General features: G+C 60.8%; 1 protein-coding gene across 1 annotated transcript; it reads right to left on the bottom strand.

The window, feature by feature from the left end:
- Positions 1-210: 210 nt before the first annotated feature.
- PRODH (proline dehydrogenase 1) lies at positions 211-18,272 on the bottom strand. Its single transcript, XM_062182755.1, has 14 exons — positions 18,000-18,272; positions 12,768-12,976; positions 8,814-8,848; positions 8,193-8,342; positions 7,501-7,565; positions 7,163-7,279; positions 6,717-6,796; positions 6,268-6,349; positions 4,957-5,049; positions 4,733-4,879; positions 3,942-4,117; positions 2,938-3,036; positions 861-949; positions 211-770 (listed from the first exon to the last, which is right to left on the bottom strand). The coding sequence occupies exons 1-14, from the start codon at positions 18,270-18,272 to the stop codon at positions 583-585; spliced, it is 1,803 nt and encodes a 600-aa protein (XP_062038739.1). The 3' UTR covers positions 211-582.
- Positions 18,273-26,670: the final 8,398 nt, after the last annotated feature.

Below are 26,670 nucleotides of genomic sequence, written 5' to 3' on the forward strand. Positions count from 1 at the left end.
CTGCCCACACAGTGGAGCCATCAGACCCCGCTGGACACTGGGTTATGGAGTTAGCGGAGGGGTGTCCAGCTCCCCAGCTGGCTGGGTCTTTGCTGCCCCACCCCCAGGGCCCGCAGCTGCCACTCCTCCTTCCAAGCCACTTCCTCCTCTGGCAGAGCTGCCCTTACGCAGGGCCCCCATGCTGGGATACAGACCTCGCTGCTACGAGAACAGTAGTTTATTGACCTGGCACGCCCACAGGGCTTGGGGGCTATGGCTCAGACCCTGGCAGGTGGTGGTTGGTCCTTTGGGGTTGAGGACGTGGGGGGTTGCAGGGTGGGGGCGCCATGCCCACTCCCTCGAAGCACAGTTCTTGAAGCCCTGGCAGGTGTCAGACATGGGCCATGCCTGACTGCCCCACCCTCCAGCAGCCCTGGAAGCCTTGGGTATAGAAACAAGAATCCATGGGGGGTGTAGGTGCAGCTGCATGAACAGCCCAGGGCCCACCCAGGCCAAAGGCCCCTGGAAAACAGCTGGAGGAGGCGGAGTGTGGAGGCCTCGGGGTAGCAGAGGGGCTGGCGGTGGCCGGCGACCTGGTGGGCGCTAGGCTGGGTGGGAGAAGAGGCTGCCAGTGCGGAGCCGCCGCTGGAGCTCCTGCCAGAGCAGCTGCCGCTCCCGCTGGGCGCCCTTCATGATGCCACTGTTCTCCAGGGCGCGGCGCGACAGGTAGGGCAGCACTTCCATCACAGGGCCGTAGGGCACGTACTTGTACACGGGGAAGCCCGCCTGGCCTGCACACAGGGCCCAGGCAGCCGTGAGTCCCCGGCACCACCTGGAGACCCTCCCCCCAATACCGCCCAACCCAGGGAGGCCTGGCTCACCCAGGGGGAAGCTGATCTGGTCACACATGCCCAGCAGCTGCCCGAAGTACACCTGGCGGTCGGCGGGATGCAGGCCCAGCTCCTCCATCCTGTCAACAGTGAGGGCCAGCCTCGGGACGCTGCCCAGGGCAATGCGGGGCTCCTGCCTTCACTCCTAGCCTGCTCTTGTTACTGTCACACTGCCCCCACCCACCCACTGTAGCTTCTGTGCCCCGTGGGGTAGGACCGAGGTATGGGCTCTGCAGCCAGGCTGCTTCTAGCAGGACCTAGCTGGGCTGCCCTGCTGCTCCCAAAAGTGCAGGGCAGTGGGGGGGCTGCCCATGGCCAGCAAGGCCCCCTCCTTGTCCCTCCCTCCCCGGCTGCACAGGACAGACCCAGCCAGCAGCCTGCCCCTGATCCAGGGAAATCTGACCTCCCACTGGCCTCCTGCTCTGCCCCTCCCCACAGCTGGCCTGCCCCAGCGCCGGCAGCTCAGGCCCTCAGCAGGCAGCCACTCTGCGGGACAGCAGTGTCAAGGGCAGAGGCTGGGCCGCCACATGGAATATTCTCAGCTCCATGCACAGTAAAAGTGCAGCTAGAGCACTGCTTTTCTACAGTATAGGAAGGCGTGAGGTTTCCTATGCATTGGGCTGATTAAAACACTATTGAGGCCGGCGCCGTGGCTCAACAGGCTAATCCTCCGCCTTGCGGCGCCGGTACACCGGGTTCTAGTCCCGGTCGGGGCACCGATCCTGTCCCGGTTGCCCTCTTCCAGGCCAGCTCTCTGCTGTGGCCAGGGAGTGCAGTGGAGGATGGCCCAAGTGTTTGGGCTCTGCACCCCATGGGAGACCAGGAGAAGCACCTGGCTCCTGCCATCGGAACAGCGCGGTGCGCCGGCTGCAGCGCGCTACCGCGGCGGCCATTAGGGTGAACCAACGGCAAAGGAAGACCTTTCTCTCTGTCTCTCTCTCTCTCTCACTGTCCACTCTGCCTGTCAAAAAAAAAAAAAAAAAAAAAAAAACACTATTGAGGGCCAGCGTGGTGGCACAGCAGGTTAAGCCGCCTGCTGCAACGCGGCATCCCATATGGGCACCAGCTGTTCTACCTAGAGATCCAGCTCCCTGCTAATTCTCCTGAGGAAGCAGTAGACGATGGCCCAGATCCTCAGGTGCCTGCACCCACATGGGAGACCCGGGTGGAGGCCCAGCTCTGGCCTGGCCCAGCCCAGCCTTGGCTGTTGCAGCCATTTGGGGAGTGAGCCAGCAGAAAGATTTCTCTGTCTCCCTCTCTTAACTGTCTTATAAATAAATAAATCTTTTTAAAAAAAGAGGTGAAATTCAGTTTTTGAAAAATGCATTAATTTCATGTGACTAGGAGAAGTTTTAAATTCCAGCCATGGTTCACATTCTGTTAGCACAGCTTAGATCTTGGCACGGGGGGTGGGAGGTACCCAAGTCCTATCTTCACACTTCCCCTTGTAGGATCTTAGTAGCTTCCTAGGGTTTACAGGAGCTACGTGCTAATGGTTCCCACCCTGTAACTCCCAGCTTCCTAGACCCGAGCACCAGACCTAGCACACCTGCTGCACCTGCCCACAGCCCCCCGGGTGGGACTCCACCTGGGCCTCCTGGTGGGACCTGAGCTCCCCCACCCCAGGAAGGCGGAGACCGAGAGAGGTACAGGAAATAAGAGGCCTGGTGCAGGTACCCCTGGGGCTGGGGTGTGAGATAGGCACCGGCGAACCTGCTGTAACTGCTTTCTGCGTTGGACTCGTTAGAATCCTGCCAGAGCTGTGCTCCTCGTGGACCAGCTTTTAAGGCGGGAACAAGCTATATTCCATCCCAAACGCTGTTTAAAACGTTCCGGGAAGCTGTTTATAAAATGAGGCCGTGCACTGGAGGCGTCTCGGGAGGGGTCTGTCCATTGCATGTCAATACGCTGTTGAAATCGCCTAATGAGTTGTTGTTTATTATTCATTTTTGAAACTGCTAGTACCTGCCTTAGCTCCCACAGTGCAGCCCCTGCAGACCTGAGCACCCCCGAGCCCAGGCCGCGGCCCCCTCCGCCAGCCACGGACTCGGGGCAGGGGCGGGCCTACCTGCGCAGCGTGAAGCGAACCGTGTCCTCGTTGTGGGAGGCCACCATCACCTTGGCCCTTGGGTTGTGCTTCAGTTCCTCCAGGACGTAATTGAGGCACCTGAGGAGAGGGCTGTATGAGCCCAGCCCGAGGTCCACTTGCCACCCTCCCTGCTGGCCCCGCACAGGAAGGAGGCCTCGAGCCAGGCCAGGGCCCTGCAGTGAGCCGTATCCGAGAGGACAGAAACAGCACCTGCCCACCCTCCCCCAGCCCTCAGAGGGTAGATGCACTGCTGGGAAACAGTGAGCAATGTCTGGGACTACACAGCCCACGCAGGGGGCTGCTGGGGTTCAGTTTCCCAGCATCACGCTACATAAACACCACCAAGACAAACAGCCTGAAGAGCAGGTGCAGGACCACCAGGCTCCGCTGGTGTGAATCAAACAGCAGGGGGCGCTGGGCATGTTTTGTATCGGAAGCATCAACGGGAGCCGGCTGGGGCACCATGGCCAGTTTTTTTGTTTTCAAGCACACTATTCTAGGTTTTAAAAAGGAGAAAACCTGGGGCTGATACTGTGTGCAGGGGGTTAAGTCGCCACCTGCTGCACCAGCTTCTCGTGTGAGTGCTGGTTTGAGTCCACTTCCAATCCGGCTCTGCTAACGCGTGGAAAGCAGTGGAAGATGGCCCGGGCTTAGGCCTGCGCCCACATGGGAGACCCGGATGGAGTTCCAGGCTCCTGTCTTCAGCCTGGTTCAGCCCCAGCTGGGGAGTGAACCAACAGATGGAAGATTTCTCTCTCTCTCTCTGTCCCCCCACCCCACCCCGGACCCTCCCAACTCTGCCTTTCAAATAAATAAATTTAAAAAAAGGAAAAGCCTTAATGATTTCGAAAAAGTGACCCAAAAAAGCTCTGGCCTCAGAACACACCCCTCCCCATGCTGCTTCTGGAGGCCTGGTCCCCAGAGAGGAGTGACCACAGCGTGAAAGGGTTCCCCAGTCCCCCAGTCCCGCCCCGGAAGTGCACCTGTGGTACATGGCGTTGGTGGCCTCATACGTGGGGTTGATGGGATCCTCGTAGCCGATCTCCGCGGCCCGGGCGCGCTCCTGGGCCATGTACGCGCCTCGCACCAGCTTGGCCCCGAAACACCAGCCCTCTCTTCGGGCCAGCTCCACGTCCAGCGTCACGTTGTCATAGGCGTCCTGCAGGGGCCGGTGGGGAAGCCAGGACAGATGTTCCTAGGGCCCAGTCAGCTGAGGGCACCCAGGCCAGGCAGCAGCTGCCTGAGGAAGGCGGCGCAGCTCAGGGACTGGGAGACAGGGTGGGTAGCATGGCTGACTTCTGTCCCCAAGCAGCGACAATGACAACCTCTGAGGCAAGAGGAAATGCTCATCCCAGGAAGCCTTTGTGATTTGGGGTCCAAGGAACATCAGCCTCCAACAGGGCTCCTCCGGCTTCCTCCCCACTGAACACTCCTGCCTGGGTCCCAAGGCCCAGAGCAGGCGCTGGGGACAGGGTTGCAGGAGGCCTTGCTTCCTGCTCACCTGCTCAGGGACCCCAGCCTCAGTCTCCCCTGCAGAGCCAGGCGCAGCTGCGGGGGCCCAGGCTGAGTGAGGTCAGCTCTGGTACGCACAACCCACCCACCAAGCCCTCTGGGCGACAGCCTGCTCCCTGCACTGTCCGTCCCAAGAGCCCCCTGCTTGGGCTCAGGCTAGGGGCGCCCCACCTGGGTGTGGCCAAGTCCCAGGCACACAGGCGAGGCTGGAGCGGAGCCCCGGAGTGCGGGCTGGGGGGCGGGGGGGGGGAGGGGACCCTGCCTTGAGGTAGCACTGGTAGGTGTTGAAGATGAGCGGCTTCTCCACGTTGAACTTGCGCTGCATCTCCAGCGTCAGGCGGCCGATGGCCGGCTGGAAGTAGGACTGCTCGGCGTCCACCATCAGCCGCACGCCCACTTCTGTGGCTTTCTGAAGGGCAGAGAATGACAGCTGGAGCGAGGCCGGCAGGTGCCCACCCTCAGCACCCGCCATGCACCTGGCCCCACCTTGGCCAGCACGTCCATCCTCTGCAGCATCCGGGTCATCTGCATCTCCTCCTCCTCGGTGAACCGTGACAGCAGGGGCTCCAGCTGCCCTGTCTGGGCCCCGGGGGAGGGGTGGGGAGGGGGCGGGGAGCACCGTCAGGCCACCAGCAGGGCCCCAGCAGCTCCACCTAGAGGCCAGGCCCATCCCTGTCGTCATCACGGCAGCCCCTCAGACCCTGAGCACCCACTCACCCCTTCACACAGGTTCGGGGGACCACCTGGGCCTGCCCCTCCCCCACCCCGCATGCATCAGTCATGCCCTACCCTGGGCCCCCCACGGCCTCTGCAGGACCCTCAGAGGGTCCCACAGTTGTGGGCGAGGACCCCCTTCTGCTCCTGTGCCATGCAAAGCACCCACCCAATGAACCAGAAGGGCTTGGCCTGGAGCAGCAGGGAGAAAGGGCCTCAGAGAAGAGCCCATGGTGACAGCAGGTGCAACAGGCTGTGGGGTGCACTTGGAGCAGGGACAAAGATGGTGGCCTTCGAGGAGTTGGATGGGGAGGGCAGTGACAGGCACCCACCACCCAGGGCGGGGGGTGGGCCCTGTGCAGTGCCGGGAGCTCCTAGTCAATTCCCCTCTACCAGCTCACAGCAGCAACCTGGCCACATGCACAGGCAATGTCGCTGATGGCCTGCACCCGCAGGTGCGGGGAGTCTCATTCCTCTCCCTCTAACTAGGGGCCAGCCTCGGGACAAACAGAACGTGGCAGACGTGATGTCCCATCACTTCTGGGGCCAGGCCAGGAAAGGCAACACAGTGTCCCCCCAGCTCTCATCTTGGGGAACGGGCATGCGCCCTGAGAACCGAGGCACCACGTCGGGAGGAAGCCCTGCGGGCACCGGCCATCAGCCTCCAAACACTGCGATTGGGGTGTCACGTTGCAATTGGCGTCACACTCGGTGACCACCGGGCAGTCCTGCCTTCTGAGTCCAGTGCCCAGGAGCCCCATCAACCCAGGCTAACCCAGGCCTGAGTTTGGGGTGACTCAATGCACCAGCACAGATAAGCTCGGGGGAGAGGTCCTCCCAACACCCTCTTCTCCCGGCACCCAAGGCTCCAGTGCACATCTCGGCCCCTGGGCACTCTGGGAACGCTAATGGGACTGTCTTCATTGCCCTGGGCCACATGGCGTCTCCGTGGGACCACAGAGGACAGCGGCCCTGACTACGCCATGTCCCCAGGAGGTTCCGCAGGAGCCACATATGCAAGCTAAATTCTCTTCTCAGCCGGCGCCCTGAGGAGCCCGGAGTTAGTGGGCAGGTGAGCATTACCTGCACGTTGGGGACCACGAGGTGCTTGGAGAGCCGAGTCCTGCTATCAATGAGGCTGCTCCAGTCCAGCAGGTCCACGGTGCTGAGGGAGCAGGTGCATCAGGCGACAGGTGCCACTATACCCACACACTGGGAGTCCCAGACCACACCCACTCCCCACAGGGGCACCTCCCCCCACCAAACCCACACACCACAGTGGCCACGGCCGTTCTCCATTTAAAAAAATGAAAACGAAAGCCCAGGGGCCGGCGTTGTGGTGCAGCAAGTTAAGCTGCTGCCTGTGACACCGGCATCCCATATGAGCGCCGGTTCAAGCCCCAGCTGCTCCACTTCTAACTCAGCTCCCTGCTATGATGCACCTGGGAAGGCAGTGGACAATGGCCCAAGTACTTGGGTCCCTGCCACCCACGTGGGAGACCTGGCTTCGGCCGAGACGGGGCTGCTCTTACCCAGACACCCCCAGGGTCTCCGGCGTGAACCAGTCTTCGATCTCCACCCTGGACGCGATGCCCATCTTCGCGACGCTTTCCTTGACAGGCGAGAGAGCAGCGGTCAGGGCTGACGTGGCCCAGCGCTGGCTGCTGTCGCTCTGCACTCTTGCCCCTTGGGTTGATGGTGCTCTGTTTCTGACAGCAGCCAGCAGTGGCATGAATGAGGTACACTGTGTCTGGCTCCTGGTTCTGCACCACAGCCCTGGTCCTGCCCCGATGGCCGTCCCCACCCCCGCTCTCTGCGACATGGACCAGCTCCACCCCCTCCAGCTCTGGACCAGCTCTGGAACCCACATCAGACAGCTCGACCCTCCTGTGAGCCCCTCCACACACACACACATACGCACGCACACACACACACACCGGGTGCTGCCCGGAAGGGGACAGGACAGGGACTGGCCCACCTGCAGTGCCGCCACCTCCAGCTTCGTGTCCATGGCGGCGCGCCCCGCCTGCCCCTGCTCTGCGGCCATTTGGTGGAAGAACCATCTCCACTTGGTCAGCACATCTGAGAACTGCAGCTGCAAACGCAGGCCTCAGGGCACGCCGGGGCCTGTGCCCAAGCAACCCCAGCCCCACACACAGAATCCCCTCCCCCCGCCCCGGGGAGGGGGACCCCCAAGGACACAGCCTGCTCCCTGTCCCACCCCAGCAGCCTCCGAGGCACAGGCACACCCACGCTCAGTGAAGGCAGCCCCGAGGACTCACAGAGCCCCTCTGGATGGCAGGTTCCGGCACTTACCAGAAACTGGGGTCTCCCCAAGGCAGTGAGTTTAATGGCCGAAAAGCCGTCATCGCTGGCCCCACCTGTCACAAGTAGCCAAAGGAAGAGCTGTGGACAGGGAGGCCAAGGGAGACCCCGTGCCCACTGCTGGCCCCAAAGGGTCCCTCACCACGGCTCTCTACCCAGCCTGGTGGCCGATCCAGAGACCCTCATGGAGGTGGGAGGGGGGACTCAGCAGGGTCTGCTTTGCCATGCGGTGGCAGGAAGGTGCCACCAAGACCCAAGGGTCCCCTCCCACCCTCATTTCCTCCGCTGAGCTGTGGACATCACAGGCCCTCCCCAGCCCCTGCCCCGTGCGTGGGTTACAGGACAAAGACCCTCAGGGGTGCAAACCAGGCATAGGCTGGGCCACTCAGGGCTTGGCTTAACTCATATCCCACTGCGCCCCAGCAGAGGGCGCCCTGGGGAGACACTGCCCCATGCCAAAGGAAGAAGTGGCTTGAGCTCCTAAGACCGGGCCCTCGACCTCCAGGTGGGGGAAGACACAGCTCACATGGACCCCGTCCCTGCACTCCGCATCCAGGCAGGGCACCTGGGAGAAGGCTGGATCACGGGGTGAGCTCTGTCCCCCTCCCCACTCCCAGGCCTCAGCATCCACAACCCCGGGGGCTGGGCCTGGCAGGTGTAGCCAGCAGCACCTGGGGGCTCACCTGAGGCCTCGATACAACGTAGGAAAGTCTCCATATGGCTGTCACACTTGGCCTCGTTGGCATAGAAGTAGGTGCGGGCGCTGATGACGCCGTCCCTGCGGTCTCCAAAGGCTGGGTGGGCCTGGTATTGCTTCTCCCGCTTACTCGTGCCTGCGAAGGCAGACAGGGCCTAACCACAGGTGCAGGTGCAGGCGCTGCCGTCCGCCCAGGGTCCTGATGCCCCAGAACAGGCTCCGAGGTAGCGTGGCCTGAGGGGACCCGGCCCCCTGTCCTGTTGCTGCCTGCAGGCTCCCAGCTCCAGAGCCACCCTCCTGTCCCCTCCCTCTGCCCTTGCTGTTTCTTCCGCCTGAGTGCCCCCCGATCCTCCTGGCTAAGCCTCACACCCAGGAAGACAGGGTCCCTGCAGCCAAGGCCTGGACCGCCAATACCTAAGGAGAAGACTGGGTCCAACTGGGGAAGACCGTGGAGGAAAGCAGGACCCGTCCCTGGCCAGGGGGCTGGCGGGTGCACCAGACACCCAGGGAGGAGCCTCAGCCACCCAACCCCTGTCCCAGGGCTTGTGTCTCGAGCCCAGGCATCCCCTGTGCCTGAGGCTGGGGACAGCAGGTGGCTCTTACTCACCACTGCCATCCTTCTCTGCCTCTGAGGTACAGGACCTGCGGGGTGGGGGGGGGGGACAAGAGGCAAAGGTCAAGGTCACAGCACCTGCTTCAAGAGACCAGGAGGCAGAGAACCTGACCCTGAACCTGACAGAGGGCTGGGGCGGAACCAGCTCTGAGCAGGGGAAGGGGTATTTGGGTGGAGCCCCTCATTGCAAGCAAGGAGTACAATAATTCTTGGGGGCCGGCGTTGTGACGTAGCTGGTAAAGCCGCCGCCTGCAGGGCCGGCATCCCATATGGACGCCAGTCCCAGTCCTGGCTGCTCCACTTCTGACCCAGCTCTCTGCTATGGCCTGGGAAAGCAGTGGAGGATGGCCCAAGTCCTTGGGCCCCTGCACCCACGTAGGAGACTTGGAAGAAGCTCCCGGCTCCTAGCTTTGGATCAGCACAAATCCAGCCACTGCAGCCATTTGGGGAGTGAACCAGCAGATGGAAGACTTCTCTTTCTCTCTTTCTCTGTACCTCTCTAACTCTGCCTTTCAAATAAAGAAATCTTAAAAAAAAAAAAAAAAAAAAGAATTCTCAGAGCCTAGGGCACACAGAACCTTCTAGAAGAAAGCAAAAGTCCATGCCTCTCCCCCAGGAGAGCACGGGACGGAGGGGCAAACTGCCCAGCAGACATGGTTCCCTAATCCAGTGGGGTGGCCCCCTTGCTCTGGCTGCAACCCCATCTCCAGGCTCCCCGCTGGCCTGCCCTGCCCCATGGCTGCAGCACCCACCCCTGCCAGACCTCCTGCAAGGACCCAGCACCCCTGCAGAACCACAGCAAACACCCTCTCCCCTCCTCCTCCCATCCTCACGACAGCAGCCAGCCCCAGCCTCAGTGCTGTGATAGAGTCCATCGCTCCCCCAACCTGCTGGCCCAAGTGGGTGGGTAGCCTTGTCTCCCACGTGACTTTGCAACGTGAAGCCTTCCTAGGATCCCATTTTCAGTTCTGACTTGACAGACAGATTTCCCATCCACTGGGTCACTCCACCCAAATGCCCACAGTATGGGCAGTGGGGCAGGGTGGGGGCGGTATGGTGTGTGTGTGTGCGCACACACTCCCTGGGCAAGGCCAAAGCCAGCAGCTTAGAGCCGCACCAAGGTCTCCCCCGTGGGTCACAGTGCCCCCGACTTGAGCCATCACTTGCTGCCCTCCCCGGTGCACGGGAACAGGAAGCTGGGTCAGAAGCCACAGGCAGGGCTCAAACCCAGGCTCTCGGATACAGGATGTGTGCCAAGAATAAGCAGGCAGCAGCTGGGGTCTCCCCAGGACCCATAGGAAAGAAGGGGGGCCCCCGGGGCCAAGGGGACGGCAGGGGAGGGCCGCAGATGGCACTGTCCCCTGCCCCCTATCCACTGAAGCCAGCCTGGGGCCAGGAAATCAGCTGCCAGGGCGCCCACCACTTCCTGTCCCTGCTCCAGGCCAGTCCCAGGGCCCTCATCTGGGGGGACTTTGAGCCACAACTGCCTAGATCACAGCCCAGGAGTCACAGCCACCAGACCCAGGCCCACTAGGGGTCAGGGACTCCTCCAGGTGGCACCACACCCTACCCGGCCACCAGGGACAGGAGCTCAGTGAGCGGGCGGGCAGCTGTCGCTCAGGCCGCCCAGTGGTGGGGACAAGGGGACGCAGCAGCAGAGAAGTGGAAGGTGCTATGTCCATGCAGCAGTTCTGCCCTGCACACGGCCGCCCCACCCCAGGACCAGCCCTAGACACAGCCTCTGTGGGACCCACTTCCGGTCCCCCACTCCCACCCCGGTCCTTCTCCACACCCAGTCACCAGGACGTGGTCTGTGTGCGACCCCTGCTGGCAGCGGCCACTGTGAGCCCCTCCAGGCCTCGGCTCACACCCAGGCAAGGGGAAGAATAAATAGCACGTGACCATGACAATGACCCCAAGTCCCAGGGGTTGGGGGAGGAGGGGACTTCGCATCTGCAAAGGCAGTGGAAATACCCTAAGAGTCCTCTTGGACCCTCTTGCTAGCTGCAGACAGTGAATAGTGGGGGAGACCCCTCGCAGGCCGCAGGCCGCTGGCCGCTCTCAGAGGCAGGCGGCAAGGGAAGGGGCAGGCCACACTCAGCCAAGCCTGCTCCCCATTCTCCCTGCACACCTGCCCCGGGCACCCCAGGCTCTGCCTCCTGTGCCTCTCCCTGAGGAGACACCTGGCCCGGGCACGCTGAAAGCCAAAGCCAAGGCCCCAGGCAGCCCTAGGGCCGCCCGGCTAGGATAGACACCTGCCAGCTGCCCTGCCCCCAGGGGCCCTCACATGGGACTGTCACCAGGATGATACTCTAGTCCCTTGCTCCGGGGGGATCCCCCGCCCCGGGAGGGGGCTCCTCTCCCTGGCCTGGGCATCTTACAGGGGGCCACTCTGCCTCTACACCTCCATCCTGTCTGTCGCGCTCATGGTTAGGGAGCAGTAGGCCCAAGACCAACCCCAGGGCTTTCATTTGGGGCAGTGGCTTCCCTCATGTCTCTCCGGAGTCCAGTCCATGGGCCCTGTGCTGGGAGAAGGCCTGTTACTCCTGGCCAGGTGTGCCTGGGGAGCTGCAGGCCCCTGGATGGCTCCAATGTGGGAGGGGGCACTTCCCAGCCCTGTCCCCGCCCGCCTCAGTGGGCCTGACATCTTGCCCAGGTGGGAGATGGTGGGAAACTTGCCCAACAGGAAGGAGCAGCCGCTCACGTCCCAAAACCTCCAAGGGTGAGGGAGGGGAGCTCCTGAGGGCATGGGTGACAAGCCGGGGCAGGGGTGGGGGACACGCCAGGCAATGGCCCTGGGAAAGACAGACCTGAGAGAGAACGAACCCATTATGAAACAGCAGTCTGCACCCAGCTGGTGCTGAGGCCCCAGAGCTGGCTGGTATTCAGCAAGTAGCTTCCAGCAAAGGTTATGGCCAAGTCCCCCAGTGGGAGGCTCCCTGGGAGGTAGAGGGGACAGAGGGAGGGGTAGGGGGGCCGGACACCCCACCTTCAAATAAGCCAATCGCAAGGCAGGGGCTGGGCTCCCCTGGCCAATCAGCAACAGGCTGGCCGGGCAAGCTGAGACAAGAGGGGACATTCCGTTCCCAGGCGGGAGGCCTCATGTGACTGCCTTCCCCTGGGGAGGGGCAGGGCAAACACTGGGCCCTGAGTGGCGTGGCTCAGGCCCAGCTGCTGTCACAGGGGACCCCAACTCCAAATCCAAGGACGGACTTGGCCTTGCCAGGACTTCCCAGGTGTCACTCGCTGCTCTGGTGGGAAGCAGAGGGCAACGCTGTCCTGCCCCTTGCCCCTTGTCCCCTCCATCCGCTGCCCAGGGATTGCACCCCACAGCCAGGCAGTAATCTTCGAGCTGCCCTGCCCAGTGTCCCTGGCTGCCAGTCCCTCCTCCACAGTGCCTGGGCAGGCGCTGAGCCTGGCAGGTGCACCCCACAGGCCAGGCAGAGCCACGTGCAGAATTCAGAAACCATCAACCAGGGGGCTAAGGGCCAGGCCAGGGTGGGGTGGGGGTGGGGTGGCAGAACCCGCCTGGCCGGTCAGGAGATCCTGAATGAAAAGCTAGAGCAGGGCAGGGCTGGCTACGTGTGTGTACATGGCCGGGAGCACCGGCTCGGCAGCCCTGGCCGGGGGAACCACATAAAAGCACCTTGGATTTCCCAGCATGGTTCATGTCACGAAGGAGAATTCTGCACTGAATTTTTTTTTTTTTTCCTTTCTCAAACACTTGCAATGCAAAACCCAATTCTAGACCACAAGCCACGCGAGACCCAGGTGGCGGGGCTGGATAGACGGAGGGTCACTGTCCCTGACCCCGGCACCCTCGGGGTCACACCAGGCTCTGTGTCACCTGCACGTGGCCAAGATGAAAAGAACTCCAGGTAGAACCAACCCAGGAGGGCTGGCAGGCCAGGCCCGCCCCTGCCCGCCCCCCCACCCCCTTGGCCTCACTCCATCTCCTGGCGCTCCGCCTCCTCGTGGCTCAAGTCTTCCTCCACGCCGTAGTCCAGGATGGAGCCGACGCCAAAGGCCTTGTTGTGCTGGATCAGGGGCCGGATGGACTCCTGGTCCTCGCCGGCCACAAACTGCCCGTAGAAGGTCATCTTCATGAGCTTGTCGAACATCCTCTGTCCCAACAGTTTCCTGGCCACGTGGAGCAGCTGCAAGGCAAGAGGAAAGCTGCCGGGTTTCACCCCCACCCCGCGGCTCGACGCCTCGACCCTTCAACCCCATCCCACAGCTTTGCTGCGGAGTCTCCTCCCCTGCCTTCCCAGGAGCATTAGCAGGGAGCTGGATCGGAAGTGGAGCAGCCAGGACTCAAACCAGCGCCCGTGTGGGATGCGGGCATCGCAGGCAGCGGCTTAACCCGCTGCGCCCCAGCGCTGGCCCTGTGCAGGGAGCGTTTTCACAGCTGTGTCCACATTCACACCTCAGCGATTTTGCTGGGGCGAGTGAGGAGCTGACGCAGCGTTCTAGAAGGCAAGCGGCCAGGTTCTCCATGGTTTGCTTATGTCCAAGTGCCTGTAGCCATGCCTGGCACAGCATCAACCCTTTGAGATCTACCATACAGGCAGGTATCACTGAGACAATCAGGCTCCGCTGGAGCAAGGGGAGGGAGAGCCCACAGCAACGATCAGAGGGCCTGCGAGGGCCTGCGAGGGGAGTGCTCACTCTGGGGCCAGCAGGGGGCTGCCCAGGGCCGGCCAGCTGCCCGCTATGGCTGTCACATCGCACCCACAGCCCAGATTTCCACCTGCATTTGTGCAAATGAACCTGAGCATTAAGTCTAGAGCCTGGGACCCCCAGGAGGAAACAGATCAGGCGCTCACATCTTAGGAGGAAAAGAGACCCGAAAAGGAAAGGAGCGAGGGAGGGGGCTCTGCTAACCAGAGCCAGGGAGGGGGGCTCACCAAGCCAAGGAGTGGGCACAGAGAACTGGGGGTGGACATCTGAGCCCACGACCCCACCCCGCCTCAGCTCCAAGACAGAAAAGATTGGGACTGGCGCTGTGGCGTAGTAGGCTAAGACTCTGCCTGCAGCACCAGCATCCCATATGGGCACCAGTTCGAGTCCCAGCTGCTCCACTTCTGATTCAGCTCCCTGCTAATACAACTGGGAAAGCAGTGGAAGATGGTCCAAGTACCCTGCAACTCATGTGGAAGACCTGGAAGAAGCTCCTGGCTTTGGATTGGCTCAGCTGTGGCCATTTGGGGAATGAACCAGCAGATGGAAGACCTTTCTCTCTGCATTTCTCTCCCTGTCTGAACCTATGCCTCTCAAATAAATAAATAAAATCTTAAAAAAAAGGTTAAGCTTGGAGTTTGTCGAACCTGACACATGATGGGACCTTCCCTTAGCAGGAGACACTGCTCAGGACCAGGGAGCTGGGACATGATCCCTAAGCAAAACCATTAGCGAGTGCAACCCCACACAAACCACAGACACACACAGCCCCCATGGCCCTTGCTGGAACCACCCAGGAGCCACTTCCAGACCACGCCTGCATGCCCACGGGACATCCCCTGAGGAGCAGGGTCCTGCCGCCCCTCGGCCTCTGTGTATTTTTTTATTTTATTTTATTTTTTTGTTCTTCTATAAAGAGGATTTGAACAAAAAGATGGACGTGCTGACACCTGAGACAAGGCGGGGCTCCACCCACTTCTTCCCAAGCCCAAGCCAGGGACCCAGATGGCTGGAAGGGTGTTAGGGGTGTGGGGGGAAGGGGAGGAGACACAGCAATCCTGATTCCCCCCAGCCAGAGTGGTGTGCAGGGGTATCTGGAGGGGAAGAGGGGTTTGAACATCTCAAAAATTGCCCCAGGCGGGGAGGGGGGAGTGAGCCAGCACGGCAGTGCAGCAGGTTAAGCCACCGCTTGCGACACCCACCGGCATCCCAGGGCCCCGTATCAGAGTGGCTGTTCAAGTCCTAGCTGCTATGCTTCCTGCTTCTGACCCAGCCCCCTGCTAACGTGCCTGGGGAAGGAAGTGGACGATGGCCCCAGTACCTGGGCCCCTGCCACCCACGTGGGAGACCCGGATGGAGTCCCAGGCTCCTGGCTTTGGCCTGGCCCAGCCCTGGCAGTTGTGGCCATTTGGGGGTTAAAACAGCAGATAGAAATCTCTATCTCTTTTTGTCTGTTTACCTCCCTGTCACTCTTTCAAATAAATAAATATTTATTTAAAAAAAAAAAAAAAGGTCCAGTGTTGTGGTATAGTAGGTTAAGCCTCCTGGTTTGAGTCCCGGCTGCTCCACTTCTGATGCAGCTTCCTGTTGAAATCCTGAGAAGGTAGTGGAAGACGGCCCGAGTGTGGATTCTGTACCCACATGGGAGACCTGGAAGAAGCTCCTGGCTTCGGACCAGCCCAGCTCCAGCTGTTGCGGCCATTTGGCGAGTGAACCGGCAGATGGAAGACCTCTCTCTCTCTGTCTCTCCTCTCTCTGTAACTCTGCCTCTCAAATACATGAATAAAATGTTTATTTAAAAAAAATTTCAGGGCCGGACAGGGCAGAACTGAGAGCCAAAAAAAAAAAAACAAAACTATCTCTGGCCTTGGGAAAGGAAATCCAGACGATACCAGATCGCAGAGAACCACAGGAAAAACCACGCCTGCAGGGGCCGTCTGTGCCACCCACCTCCTGGGATCCACAACTAGCTCAGCACTCAACCCTGTCACAGCTAACACCAAATGAAGGAGCAGGGGTGAGGCAGGGCGGGTGGGATGCTCTCGGCACCCCTGCTCTCCAAGGGGAGGTGGCTCAGAGGCACACAGGCAGGGCTGGCATTATTTTTTTTTTTTTTTTTTTTTGACAGGCAGAGTGGACAGTGAGAGAGAGAGACAGAGAGAAAGGTCTTCCTTTTGCCGTTGGTTCACCCTCCAATGGCCGCTGCAGCCGGCGCTTCTCGCTGATCCGAAGCCAGGAGCCAGGTGCTTCTCCTGGTCTCCCATGGGGTGCAGGGCCCAAGCACTTGGGCCATCCTCCACTGCCTTCCAAGAGGGGCAACCGGGATAGATTCTGGCACCCCAACCGGGACTAGAACTCGGTGTGCCGGCGCCGCAAGGCGGAGGATTAGCCTGTTAAGCCATGGCACCGGCCGGGGCTGGCAATTTTAAACCCTAGGGCCAAGCGGCTACTTCAAAACCATCCTGATGGGGCAGAGTTGTGTGGCCTAGTGGTTACAGCACCTGCATCCCTTATCGGAGTGCCTGGGTTCGAGTCTCAGCTCCACTCCTGATTCCAGCTTCCTGCCAATGTGCGTGCATCCGGGTAGGCAGCAGGTGGATAGTTCAAGTACTTGGGTCCCTGCCCATCCCAGCTCTGAATCTAAATGCCTGGCCCAGCCCTAGCCATGGTGGGTGCTTGCAGAGTGAACCAGCGGATTGCAGCTCTATCTCTCCCAAAGGTAAATAATACAAAACCAGGGGCTGGTGCTGTGGCATAGTGGGTAGAGCCTCCGCCTACAGTGCCGGCATCCCATATGGACGCCAGTTCGATTCCCAGATGCTCATCTTCTTATCCAGCTCTTTGCTGTGGCCTGGGAAAGCAATGGAAGATGGCCCAAGTGCTTGGGCTCCTGCACACACGTGGGAGACTTGGAAGAAGCTCCTGGCTTCAGATCAACCCAGCTCTGGTCATTGAGGCCACTTGGGGAGTGAACCAGCAGATGGAAATAAATAAAATCGTTTTTTTAAAACCCACAGAACCATCCTGGAGTGGAATGGCGGGAGACGAGGACAGCGCCCCTCTTCTCCAAGAAGCAGCGCGCTCCACTGGGGATGCAGAGCCCTGCTCCAGGGTCTGACCGTAAAAGCCACAAACGATTGCCGGCTCTCCCCTCCCCGCCCCCCCACAGAACCCCTGCCCTGGCTCACACGCAGGCTCAGAACCACCGCCATGGAAACAGGGACTTTTGGAAACCTTTCTCCTACTGGCCCGCGGGAGCCCCAGCTGGGTCCTGGCCCAAGGCAGCAGCCCAAGTCTCAGCTCCTGACAGTCCTCTGAGCGGGTCTGAGGCCCGTGCCCACCGGGAGCTCCCAGGCCACAGGAGGCCTTCTGTTCCCTGGGCCAGAGGACACAAGGACAACAAAATCCACCGAATCAGGACATCTCCAGTGAGCAAATGCAGCCGAGGGCCAGCCCAGCCTCTGCCTCACTTCCCCCAGCACCAGGCTCTGAGGCCACCAACCCCAGCAGGACCACCAGCAAGGACAGTGGCTCAGACCTTGCAGAGAGATCTTCTCTCCCCTGGGGCACAAGAGGGGGCCGGGGAGGGCTGTCTCTGGGGGCCCCTGCCTCCCCCAGGTCCCCACAGCACTGTCCCTGCACCCCAGTGCTTGCCCGGAGCTGGTGCCCGAGGGACAGCAGAGCCAACACACCCCTCCCCCAGCCACCCAACGGTACCCTAGTTAGAACGGGGGTGCAGGGGCTCACTCCTGCACGGAGTGAGCATGGACGCCACAGATACACAAGACCTCCAGAGGCCTCCCTCGACCTCCCCGCCCCCACCCCTACAGCCGCAGCTGCCACCATCCTGGGCTCCCCCAGGCCAACACTGACTCTGCCTTGTTGGGCATCTGCGCTCATTCCCACCTGCCTGGGCCTCACCGAACTCAGGGCTTCTTTTCTCCCCCCGGGGGGGGGGGGGGAGGGCAGCACGGGGCCCTCCACGTGGTCTCATCGGAGAAACGCACACCACTTGCATGGACAACTCCCGCCCCTCGCACACTGTCAGGATCCGCCCGGCCACTGTTCTGTTCCCCACCCCGCCCGCCCCCAAAAAACGAGGCCCTCACACTTGCCAGGGTTACCAGTTTTAAAGTTTCAAGTTAGGTGCCTGAATCACTTCCCCATTTTTGTCCCAACCCCGCTCAGGGCGGCCTGTGTGGGGCGTGGCTAGTCAGAAACCTATGACGAATCACCTGCAACACCTCCCCTTGGAACGGAGTGACAGCTACCCAGTTCTCCATCGGTCTTCCTGCAAAGTGGGATGCGTGTGAAAACCCCTCTGGGCTCTGGTTTCGGCTGGGAGTAGGAAATCTCACCAGGTCCGGTAAGAGAACGCAGGAAACGCCTCCCTTCGGCGACTCCCTGGGGGCTGAGGCGCCCCCTCGCCCCTGCCCGCCCCCGCGCGCGGTTCTGGCACCTCGGATCCCCGCGGGCGCCCGCCCGCCCCGGCCCGCGCACCTGCTCGTGGCGCGCCAGCAGCGCGGGCGAGGCGCACAGGCGCAGCACCAGCAGGCTGCGCGCCAGCTCCCAGCTACGCCGGCTCCGGTACGCCTCCTGCGCGTTGCCGAAATCCACGGCGGGCACCGGCGGCCGCACGGCCTCGGCCGCCCCGCACTCCGGCACGGGCCCCGGCCCCGCGGCGGGCTGCTCGCGGGCCGCGGGCGCCGTGGACAGCGGGGCGAGGCGCGGGGCGCCGGGACGCAGCGCGGAGCAGACACGCCTCAGAGCCATGACGGGGCCCTCCCTGCGCGCCGGGGCCGCTTAAGAGCGCGCTGCGGCCCCGCCCCACCCTGCCGCCGCGGCCCCGCCCCCTTCGCTGGAGGCCCCGCCCTCTCTCCTCCCGTGCTGCTCGCCGCAGTACAACCTGGCTGCAGACCACGTCGCCCTCACCCCCGACAGCCCGCTCCTCCTTGGAACTGGGCCCGAGACCCGGTGTGCAACTTCCTCCCGGGTTTGCCGGGGTCCCCAAGCTGACCAAGTAGGTCTAGAGCCCGCAGGCCGGCGCCGCCGCATGCCTAGGTGGCTCCCTGGTGGTTGGGCCGCCTTGCCTGGTCTCGGAGGCACCTGCCTGCCCCAGGGCAGCTTTCCCCATCACTCGCCCTGAGTCCCTGTTGCTGCGCCCTGGCACCCTGTGCTCTGTGCGTCTTCGCGGAAAGAGCTCGGGGCGGAAGAGTCCGTTCCCCGGCCTCGTTCAGCTCCGTTGACTTCTGCAGACCAGTCTGTCTGTATAATGCAGGTTATCTATCAGCGTCCCTGGTCCCACCCCACCAGACGCCAGCAACCCACGCACACGGGGGGGGGGGGACAACCAAAGTCACCTCCAGGCATTGCCAAGCCCCTGTGGAGAGACCCTTTCTGTCCCTCTTCCTCCTGCTGGAGGGACGGACGAACGTGGCAGGTGAGTGAGGCTCAGAGGCAGGAGCTCAGTCAGGGGTCCCCCAGGCAGCTCTGCTTACCCGGAGTGGGCCAGCCTCCACAGCTGGCCCTGGCCACCACAGCTTTCCCACCCCAGTCCCCTTTTACCGTGATTGGCTCTCTGCCCGGTGGCCTCTGCCTGCGCCCACCTCTGTTCAGAGCAGGCCATTCTGCCCGCCCCTGCTCCAAGCTCCAATCCGTTTGCATCGCTCCCCTCGGGCACCCGTCCCTCCTCTTGCTCCCCCTGCACCCTCATTCCTCCTCCTCCTCCTCCTCCTTGGGGGTCAGCTGTTTCTCTCCTTGCACTGCCCCTGGTGACTCTGCTGCTGTGCCGCAGCCACACTGTCACCTGGGTGTGTCTATGGATTGAAGGAAGGAAGCCATGTGGGAAGTTTGGCCCCCAGCCCTGGGCTGGTGACTGTGGATTCGAGACTCGTCCTCCAGGCCCAACGTCACCCTGGGTCACACCCAGCCTTTGCCCAGTACCCTGGAGACCAAGGGGCTAGACCCTCGGCGGCCAGCCGGCTGCCACGTGCTAGGAGAGACCAAGGGGCTAGACCCTCGGCTGCCAGCCGGCTGCCACGTGCTAGGAGAGACTGCACAGGGGTGGCAGGTGCACACACCAGCCGGTGTTGGTGACACACTCAGGAAAGTGGAAAGAGCTGACTTTAGCAGGAAGTGGAGCAGCCAGGACACCAACCGATGCTGCCCTCCTCCGTCTGTTTTCTGGGTCATTCTGTTGATTTCACCAGCCCCTGCCTCGGGAACCCTCCCCCCTCTAATGTACTTCTATCAAAGGTGCCGCCTCTCGAGAACTGTTCATGGAGACAGCTGGCAAGCGTCCACAGCACACAGGCTTTTGGCAAAAGGACTGCGGGTGTGCGAGGTTAGCTCGGCTCAACCTGTCCCCGACATTCACAACCAACCCCACATGAGGGCCTGGACTTCCCCATCCTCATCTGACGCAGGGGGTGGGGTCTATGCATCCCATACAGGCGTCAGTTCGAGTCCCAGCTGCTCTACTTCCAATCCAGTTCCTTGCTAATGTGCTTGGGAAAGAGGCGGAGGGTGACCCAAAAGTGCCCGAGCCCCTGCCACCCATGTGGGAGCCCTGGAGGAAGCTTCTGGCTTTGGTCCAGCCCAGCCACAGCCATCTGGGGAGTGAACCGGCAGATGGAAGTTCTGTCTCTGTCTCTCCTTCTCTCTAACTCTGCCTTTCAAACAAAAACCAAGACAATGGCATGCTGATGTGTAAATAAATACTATGCTAGCTGAAAGAAGCCATGTGTAATAGTGTTTCCATGAAGTGTTCTGGATAAGGAAATCCGTAGATAAGGATCTCCTAGAGGCAAATCCATGGGGGGGGGGGGGGCAGGAGGAATGGGAGTGACTGCTGATGGGCGTGGAGTTCCCTGACCACTGAGTGTAACAGGCTTCTGCCCCCTGCTGGCCTCCCCCATCAGTGGCCTCTGCTGTACCAGCTGCTGGCCCCCTTTTAAGTATCTTTGTTTTTTTTCTGTTTTATTTTTTCACTTTATTTTTACGTTTAAATTATTGTTGAGGGACCAGCATTGTGGCCAAGGCTGTCATTTGTGATGTCACTGTCCCATCGAACGCTGGTTTGAGTCTCTTCCAATCCAGCTTCCTGCTAATGTGCATCTTTGTAGGCAGCAAGTGATGGCTCAAGTGCTTGGGCCCCTGCCACCCCCGAGGGAGACCCGGATGGCGTTCCAGGCTCCTGGCTTCAGCCTGGCCCAGCCCTGGCTGTTGTGGCCATTTGGGGAGTGAACCAGCAGATGGAAGAGCTCTGTCTGTCTCTGTCTCTTCCCCTTCTCACTCTCTCTGTAGCTCTGCCTTTCAAATAAAAAATAAATATGATCTTTTAAATAGTAAATAAAATATTATTTGAGATGGAGAGAGAGAGAGAGAGAGAGAGAGAGAGAACGCACTCCCCTCCACCGGTTTACTCCCCAAAAGCTCACAACAGCAAGAGGTGGGGGAGGCCAAAGGTGAGAACTCCACCAAGGACCCAAGTCCTTGAGCCGCCACCTGCTGCCTCCCAGCGTGCTGGGATCAGGAGCAGAGCGGGAGACTCCCGTCTGTTTCCACTGTGGCCTTGAGCGTGACATTGGAGCTCCGTCCACGCTGTCCCCTCGCCCTCTTCCCCCACCCCTAATTTCCTGGAATATCTGCTTGCCTGCCCGAATCCCGGCTCCCTAGGCTCATCCTGCTTGCTCCGCGCGCCTGATCACGGATATATGCACTCGGTCTGCGGGCAGAGGAACCCAGTCCTTTTTGTTTTGTTTGGAGCCGGTCTCTCTCGTTATCAGCCTGCACCACGCGCTCTGGCAGTGGTGCTCACCCCGCCCACCCCACCCCACCCCCCGCACCACCCACCCCCTCCCATCTCACGGATCCTCCTTGGGTTCTGTTTGGCCCTGTCAGTCTCATTGATTGTTTTCAGAGCTGGTAACACGTGACTGCACTTCCTTCCGCTGAGATCCTCTGCGGGAACCTGGCACCCACCACTAGTCACTTTCAATGCCTGAGCGAGGGAAGGTGTTTAAATGTTTCCACCGCCTCCTTTTCTTGGGAAATCAGGGCATACGCTGTGTGCTGACAAACGTGGCTTTCACAAGCGTCCCACGGAGGAACCAGGATTACTGCTTCCTCTTATGCAAGGGAAATTGGCTCTCCAAGACTGGGGAGAGAAAGCAACTTTCCCAGGGACCCGCACCCAGGGTCACTGTCCTCCCAGGTGCATTAGCGGGGAGCTGGATTGGAAGTGGAGCAGCCGGGACACCAAGCAGCACCCATGTGGGATGGCGGTGCTGCAGGCAGGGGCTTTACCTGCTATGCCGTGCCAGCCCCCGTTACCACTTTCAGGGGCCAGGTGCAGGAGGCCAGCACAGGCACAGCAGACAGCACTTGGCAACGAGAGGGAGGAGGTGATAATGGAGTTGGAGCTGGCTACACATGTGCCTCCTGGTGATAATGAGGCAGGATCATGCGCGTGAAGGAGAAGGTGGGTTCCGGTGGGAGACAGCTGGACTGCCAGAGCAGGCGTGTGCGGCAGGTACGTATCACGCTGATGCTCACAGCAGCAGTGACCCCACCTGTCGTTAAATCCTGGGCCATACTTTTCCCTTGGGCAAGTGGGGTTGATTAAAAACACTGATGCACCTGCCAGCATTCCACGTGAGGGTTACGGATGTGCTAATGCCCCGGGGCCTGCCTGCGTGGTGGCTAGTGGCCCATAGGGGGCAGTGGCGGGTCACCCAGGTCCTGGGCCAAATGTCCAAGGCAGGGCCATTCCTGCAGCTGTGGCTTTGCTCTCCATGCAGCCCCTCCCTGGGGGACACACATACAACCCAGGAGTCTGGGGGCCTGCCCTGTTCAGATCAGGGTTGGGACGTCAGAGGGTTTGTCACACGGGCTCCTGTGGGGTCGAGCACAAGGGAGCTTAGTGACACTAGGACAGCCCATCGTCTGACACAGCCACACCCCCTCTGGATGGGGCGTCTGCAGTGAACCACATGCACTCAGGTGGGGTCCTCCCCAGGAGGTGGGCAGATGGCCCCATCCAGGGAAAGACACGTTTGCTTAATAGGGGCTGGCACTGTGGCATAGCAGGTAAAGCTGCCGGCTGCTGCGCTGGCATCCCGTATGGGCACCGGTTCGAGCCCTCGCTGCTCCAATTCTGATCCCTGCTGATGCACCTGGGAAAGCAGCAGAAGATGGCCCAAGTGCTTGGACCTCTGCACTCACGTGGGCGACCCGGAAGAAGCTCCTGGCTCCTGGCTTCGGATCGGCGCAGCTCCGGCTGTTGCAGCCATCTGGGGAGTGAACCAATGGATGGAAGACCTCTCTCTCTCTCTCTCTCTCTCTCTCTCTCTCTCTCTCTCTCTCCCTCTGCCTCTGCCTCTCTGTAACTCTGCCTTTCAAATAAATAAATAAGTCTTTTTAAAAAATGAGCCTGGCTGAGCATGGGGGCTCCAGGGCCCCAGGAACACTATGAGACCAGCACTCTGCTCTACCAGCTGCACGCACCCCACGCTTGCTCCCTCCAGCCAGGGGCTGTGAGGGGCCACTGGAAGCCTTCACCTCTAGCTACTACTTTTTTTTAAGATTTTATTTATTTATTTGAGAGGTAGAGTTACAGACAGTGAGAGAGAGACAGAGAGAAAGGTCTTCCTTCCATTGGTTCACTCCCCAAATGGCCGCTACGGTTGGAGTTATGCCAATCCGAAGCCAGGAGCCAGGTGCTTCTCCTGGTCTCCCGTGGGGTGCAGGGCCCAAGCACTTGGGCCATCCTCCACTGCACTCCCGGGCCATAGCAGAGAGCTGGCCTAGAAGAGGAGCAGCCAGGACTAGAACCCGGCACCCATATGGGATGCCAGCGACTCAGGCAGAGGATTAACCTAGTGCGCCCGGGCGCCGGCCCCCACCTCTACCTTCTTTAACCATGACCACTGCCCCATCATCTCCCTCCAGCTGTGCAGGATGAGCCCGCCCCTTCTGGGTGGGCCCCCATCAAATCTCCACTCCTGAATCAGGGGTGCCAAGCACAGCCTCTCTGGGGGTCTGGGTATTGGGGGCATCAGGCACACCCCCTACCCTCACCCCCCACTCCCACTGACTGATACGTGTCAGAACTTCAGGGGCCAGCATGGTGGTGCAGCGGGTTAAGCCGCTGATTCCAACGCCAGCATTCCATATGGGAGCACCGGTTCAAAAACCAGCTGCTCCAATTCTGATCCAGCTTCCCGCTGACGCACCTGGGGAAAGCAGCAGATGTTGGTCCAAGGGCTTGGGCCCCTGCCACACATCGGAGACCCTGATGGAGTTCCCGGCTCCTGGCCCAGCCCTGACCATTGCAGCTATCTGGGGAGTGAACCAGCCATTTCCCGCACAATTAATGAAATGCCCCCCCCCACTTTTTTAAAGATTCATTTATTTACTTGAAAGTCAGAGTTACATAGAGAGAGGAGAAGCAGAGAGAGAGAGAGAGAGAGAGAGAGAGAGAGAGAGAGAGATCTTCCATCAGCTGGTTCACTCCCTTTTGGGCCACTAACAGCTGGAGCTGCACCAATCCAATGCCAGGAACCAGGAGCTTCCCCTGGGTCTCCCCTGTGGTGCAGGGGTCCAAGGACTTGGGCCATCTTCCTCTGATTTCCCAGACCATAGCAGAGAGCTAAATTGGAAGTAGAGCAGCAGGGACTTGAACCAGCGCCCATTTGGGATGCCGGCACTGCAGGCGGCGGCTTTACCAGCTATGCCACAGCACCAGCCCCACCCCCTAGCTTATCTTGGATGTGCAATGGTCAGGCCTGAGTTGAGAAGTGAGTGCCTGTCCTGTCCCCTGGCAGATCCACAGCTGGGACCCCTCCAGCCAGGCTCACTGGTACTGGTTGGTGGTTTCTCAGGCCGGGCCTGGCTGGTGCTGGCCACCAGGGTGGGCATGTCTGGAGCTGGTCTGGGCCTCTGTCTCCCCCTTGGGAATGGCACTGAGTTGACTGGGGTAAGGAGCCCTCCTTCCCACACCAGGCATGTTCAAGTCCGGGAGGATGGTGGCTCCCTTGGCTGCTCCATAAGGAGGTTTAAAATACATATATATGGGGGCTGGTGCTGTGGCGTAGCGGGTAAAGCCACCGCCTGCAGTGCCGGCATCCCATATGGGCGCTGGTTCAAGTCCCAGCTGCTCCTCTTCCAATCCAGCTCTCTGCTGTATCCTGGGGAAGCAGTAGAAGATGGCCCAAATCCTTAGGCTCCTGTTACCACACGGGAGACTTGGAAGAAGCTCCTGGCTCCTGGCTTCAGATCGGTGCAGCTCCAGCCATTGTGGCCATCTGAGGAGTGAACCAGTGGATGAAAGACTCTCTGTCTCTCTTTCTCTCTCTCTCTCTCTTTGCCTCTGCTCTCTGTAACTTTCAAAAAAAAATTAAATATTTACATATATTTACATATATGTATATGCATTATATATATATATATGTTTGAAAGGCAGAGTTACAGAGAAAGAGGTGGGGATAGACGATATGGGTGCAGGGCCCCAAGCACTTGGGCCATCTTCCACTGCTATCCCAGGCCATAGCAGGGAGTTGGATCAGAAGTGGAGCAGCTGGGACTCAAACCAGCGCCCATATAGGATGCCGGCATCACAGGTGGCAGATCAACCCACCACACCACAACGGCGACCCCTGTACGCAGGTTCTGACATTGGAAGAACAAGCTCTGGGCATGGGGGCCCAGTGCAGCCCCGGTGCACCTGCCTCTGTCCTTCCATCCAGCGTTGCTTTTCCTGCCTTGCCCTGCTGGCAGTGTCGCCCGCACTGCCTGTAGCAGTGCTGACCTTGGCCTCCCAGACCCTGCACGGTGCACGCGAGTGCTGTCCTGCTGTGCCTCCTGCCACCCCTGCTGGCGAGGCCACCGCACAGACACCGAGGCGCTGAGGGCCTGTCTCTGAAGCTGTCACCGCAGCTGGACAGGGCCCTGCAGCCGTCTCGTGGTAGCTGCATTGCGGGCTGGAGCCCAGGAAACGCTTCCAGGCCGTGGCAGAAGCTGTTGTCATAGACAGCCATGCCCACAGGGCTTCTGATTCATGTTGAAACCCACGGATGGACGTGAGGGAGCCAGAGAAAAAGAGCCAGGTAGGGGGTGAGGGATTTCCGCCTCCCCCACCCCGGAGGGACAGGCCAGTGTGTGACTGACACAGGGACCAAATTCCCAAGAGGCCACTTCCCACCCTGCTTCCAGGCGGGGGTAGCAGGTTCGTGGAGACCCCCTGCCCACCCAGCTGGATGGGCTGGTGAGGAAGCAGGAGAATGCTGTGGCATTGAGGGTCCCTGGCCCATTCCTGGAGGCTGTGCCTGGGTTGAGGTGTAGGGTTGCCTATACCTAGATGAGCCCGGTGGCGCCCAGGGGTGCTGGTGGGTCTGGAGATGCTGGGGTGGGAATTGGAGGGCGTAGCAGGCCCTGGGTCCCACCACGGGACCAGACAGATCTTCCATCCGCTGGTTCACTCCTCAAATGGCTGCAACAGCCATGGCTGGGCCAGGGCAAAGCCAGGAGCCAGGAGCTTCATCTGGGTCTCCCATGTGGGTGCAGGGCCCCAAGGACTTGGGCCATCTTCCACTGCTTTCCCAGGCCATAGCAGAGAGCTGGATCGGAAGTGGAGCAGCCGGGACTAGAACCGGTGCCTGAGTGGGATGCCAGTGTCACAGGTGGCAGCTGCAATGCCAGCTCCAGCACGGTGCTAACACAGAGTCCTGTGTCTCCTAGGACCCCCTCCAGCCCCAGAGCTGCCACCATACCCCTCCCTAGGCGCTTGACCACCCAGGCCTCCTGCAGAGCCTTTTCCTGCCCTGGACACACTGCAGTGCTTGGGAAAGCTCCTTTCCCTCCTTGTCAGAAAGCTAACGGTTTCGGGCCGGCGCCGTGGCTTAACAGGCTAATCCTCCGCCTAGCAGCGCTGGAACACCGGTTCTAGTCCCGGTCGGGGCACCGGATTCTGTCCCGGTTGCCCCTCTTCCAGGCCAGCTCTCTGCTGTGGCCAGGGAGTGCAGTGGAGGATGGCCCAAGTGCTTGGGCCCTGCACCCCATGGGAGACCAGGAGAAGCACCTGGCTCCTGGCTTCGGATCAGCGAGATGCGCTGGCCACAGCGGCCATTGGAGGGTGAACCAACGGTAAAGGAAGACCTTTCTCTCTGTCTCT

This window comes from Lepus europaeus, chromosome 23 (genome assembly GCF_033115175.1).
Source record: "Lepus europaeus isolate LE1 chromosome 23, mLepTim1.pri, whole genome shotgun sequence".
NCBI lineage: Eukaryota > Metazoa > Chordata > Mammalia > Lagomorpha > Leporidae > Lepus > Lepus europaeus.

Excerpts from the sequence above, each read along its gene's own strand:
- PRODH (XM_062182755.1), bottom strand. The coding sequence starts at position 18,272 with ATGGCTCTGAGGCGTGTCTGCTCCGCGCTGCGTCCCGGCGCCCCGCGC. Across the intron at positions 8,343-8,813 it reads GGCAGAGAAGGATGGCAGTG|GCACGAGTAAGCGGGAGAAG; the intron begins GTGAGTAAGAGC and ends CTGCCTTCGCAG. Across the intron at positions 7,566-8,192 it reads ACGTTGTATCGAGGCCTCAG|GTGGGGCCAGCGATGACGGC; the intron begins GTGAGCCCCCAG and ends TACTTGTGACAG.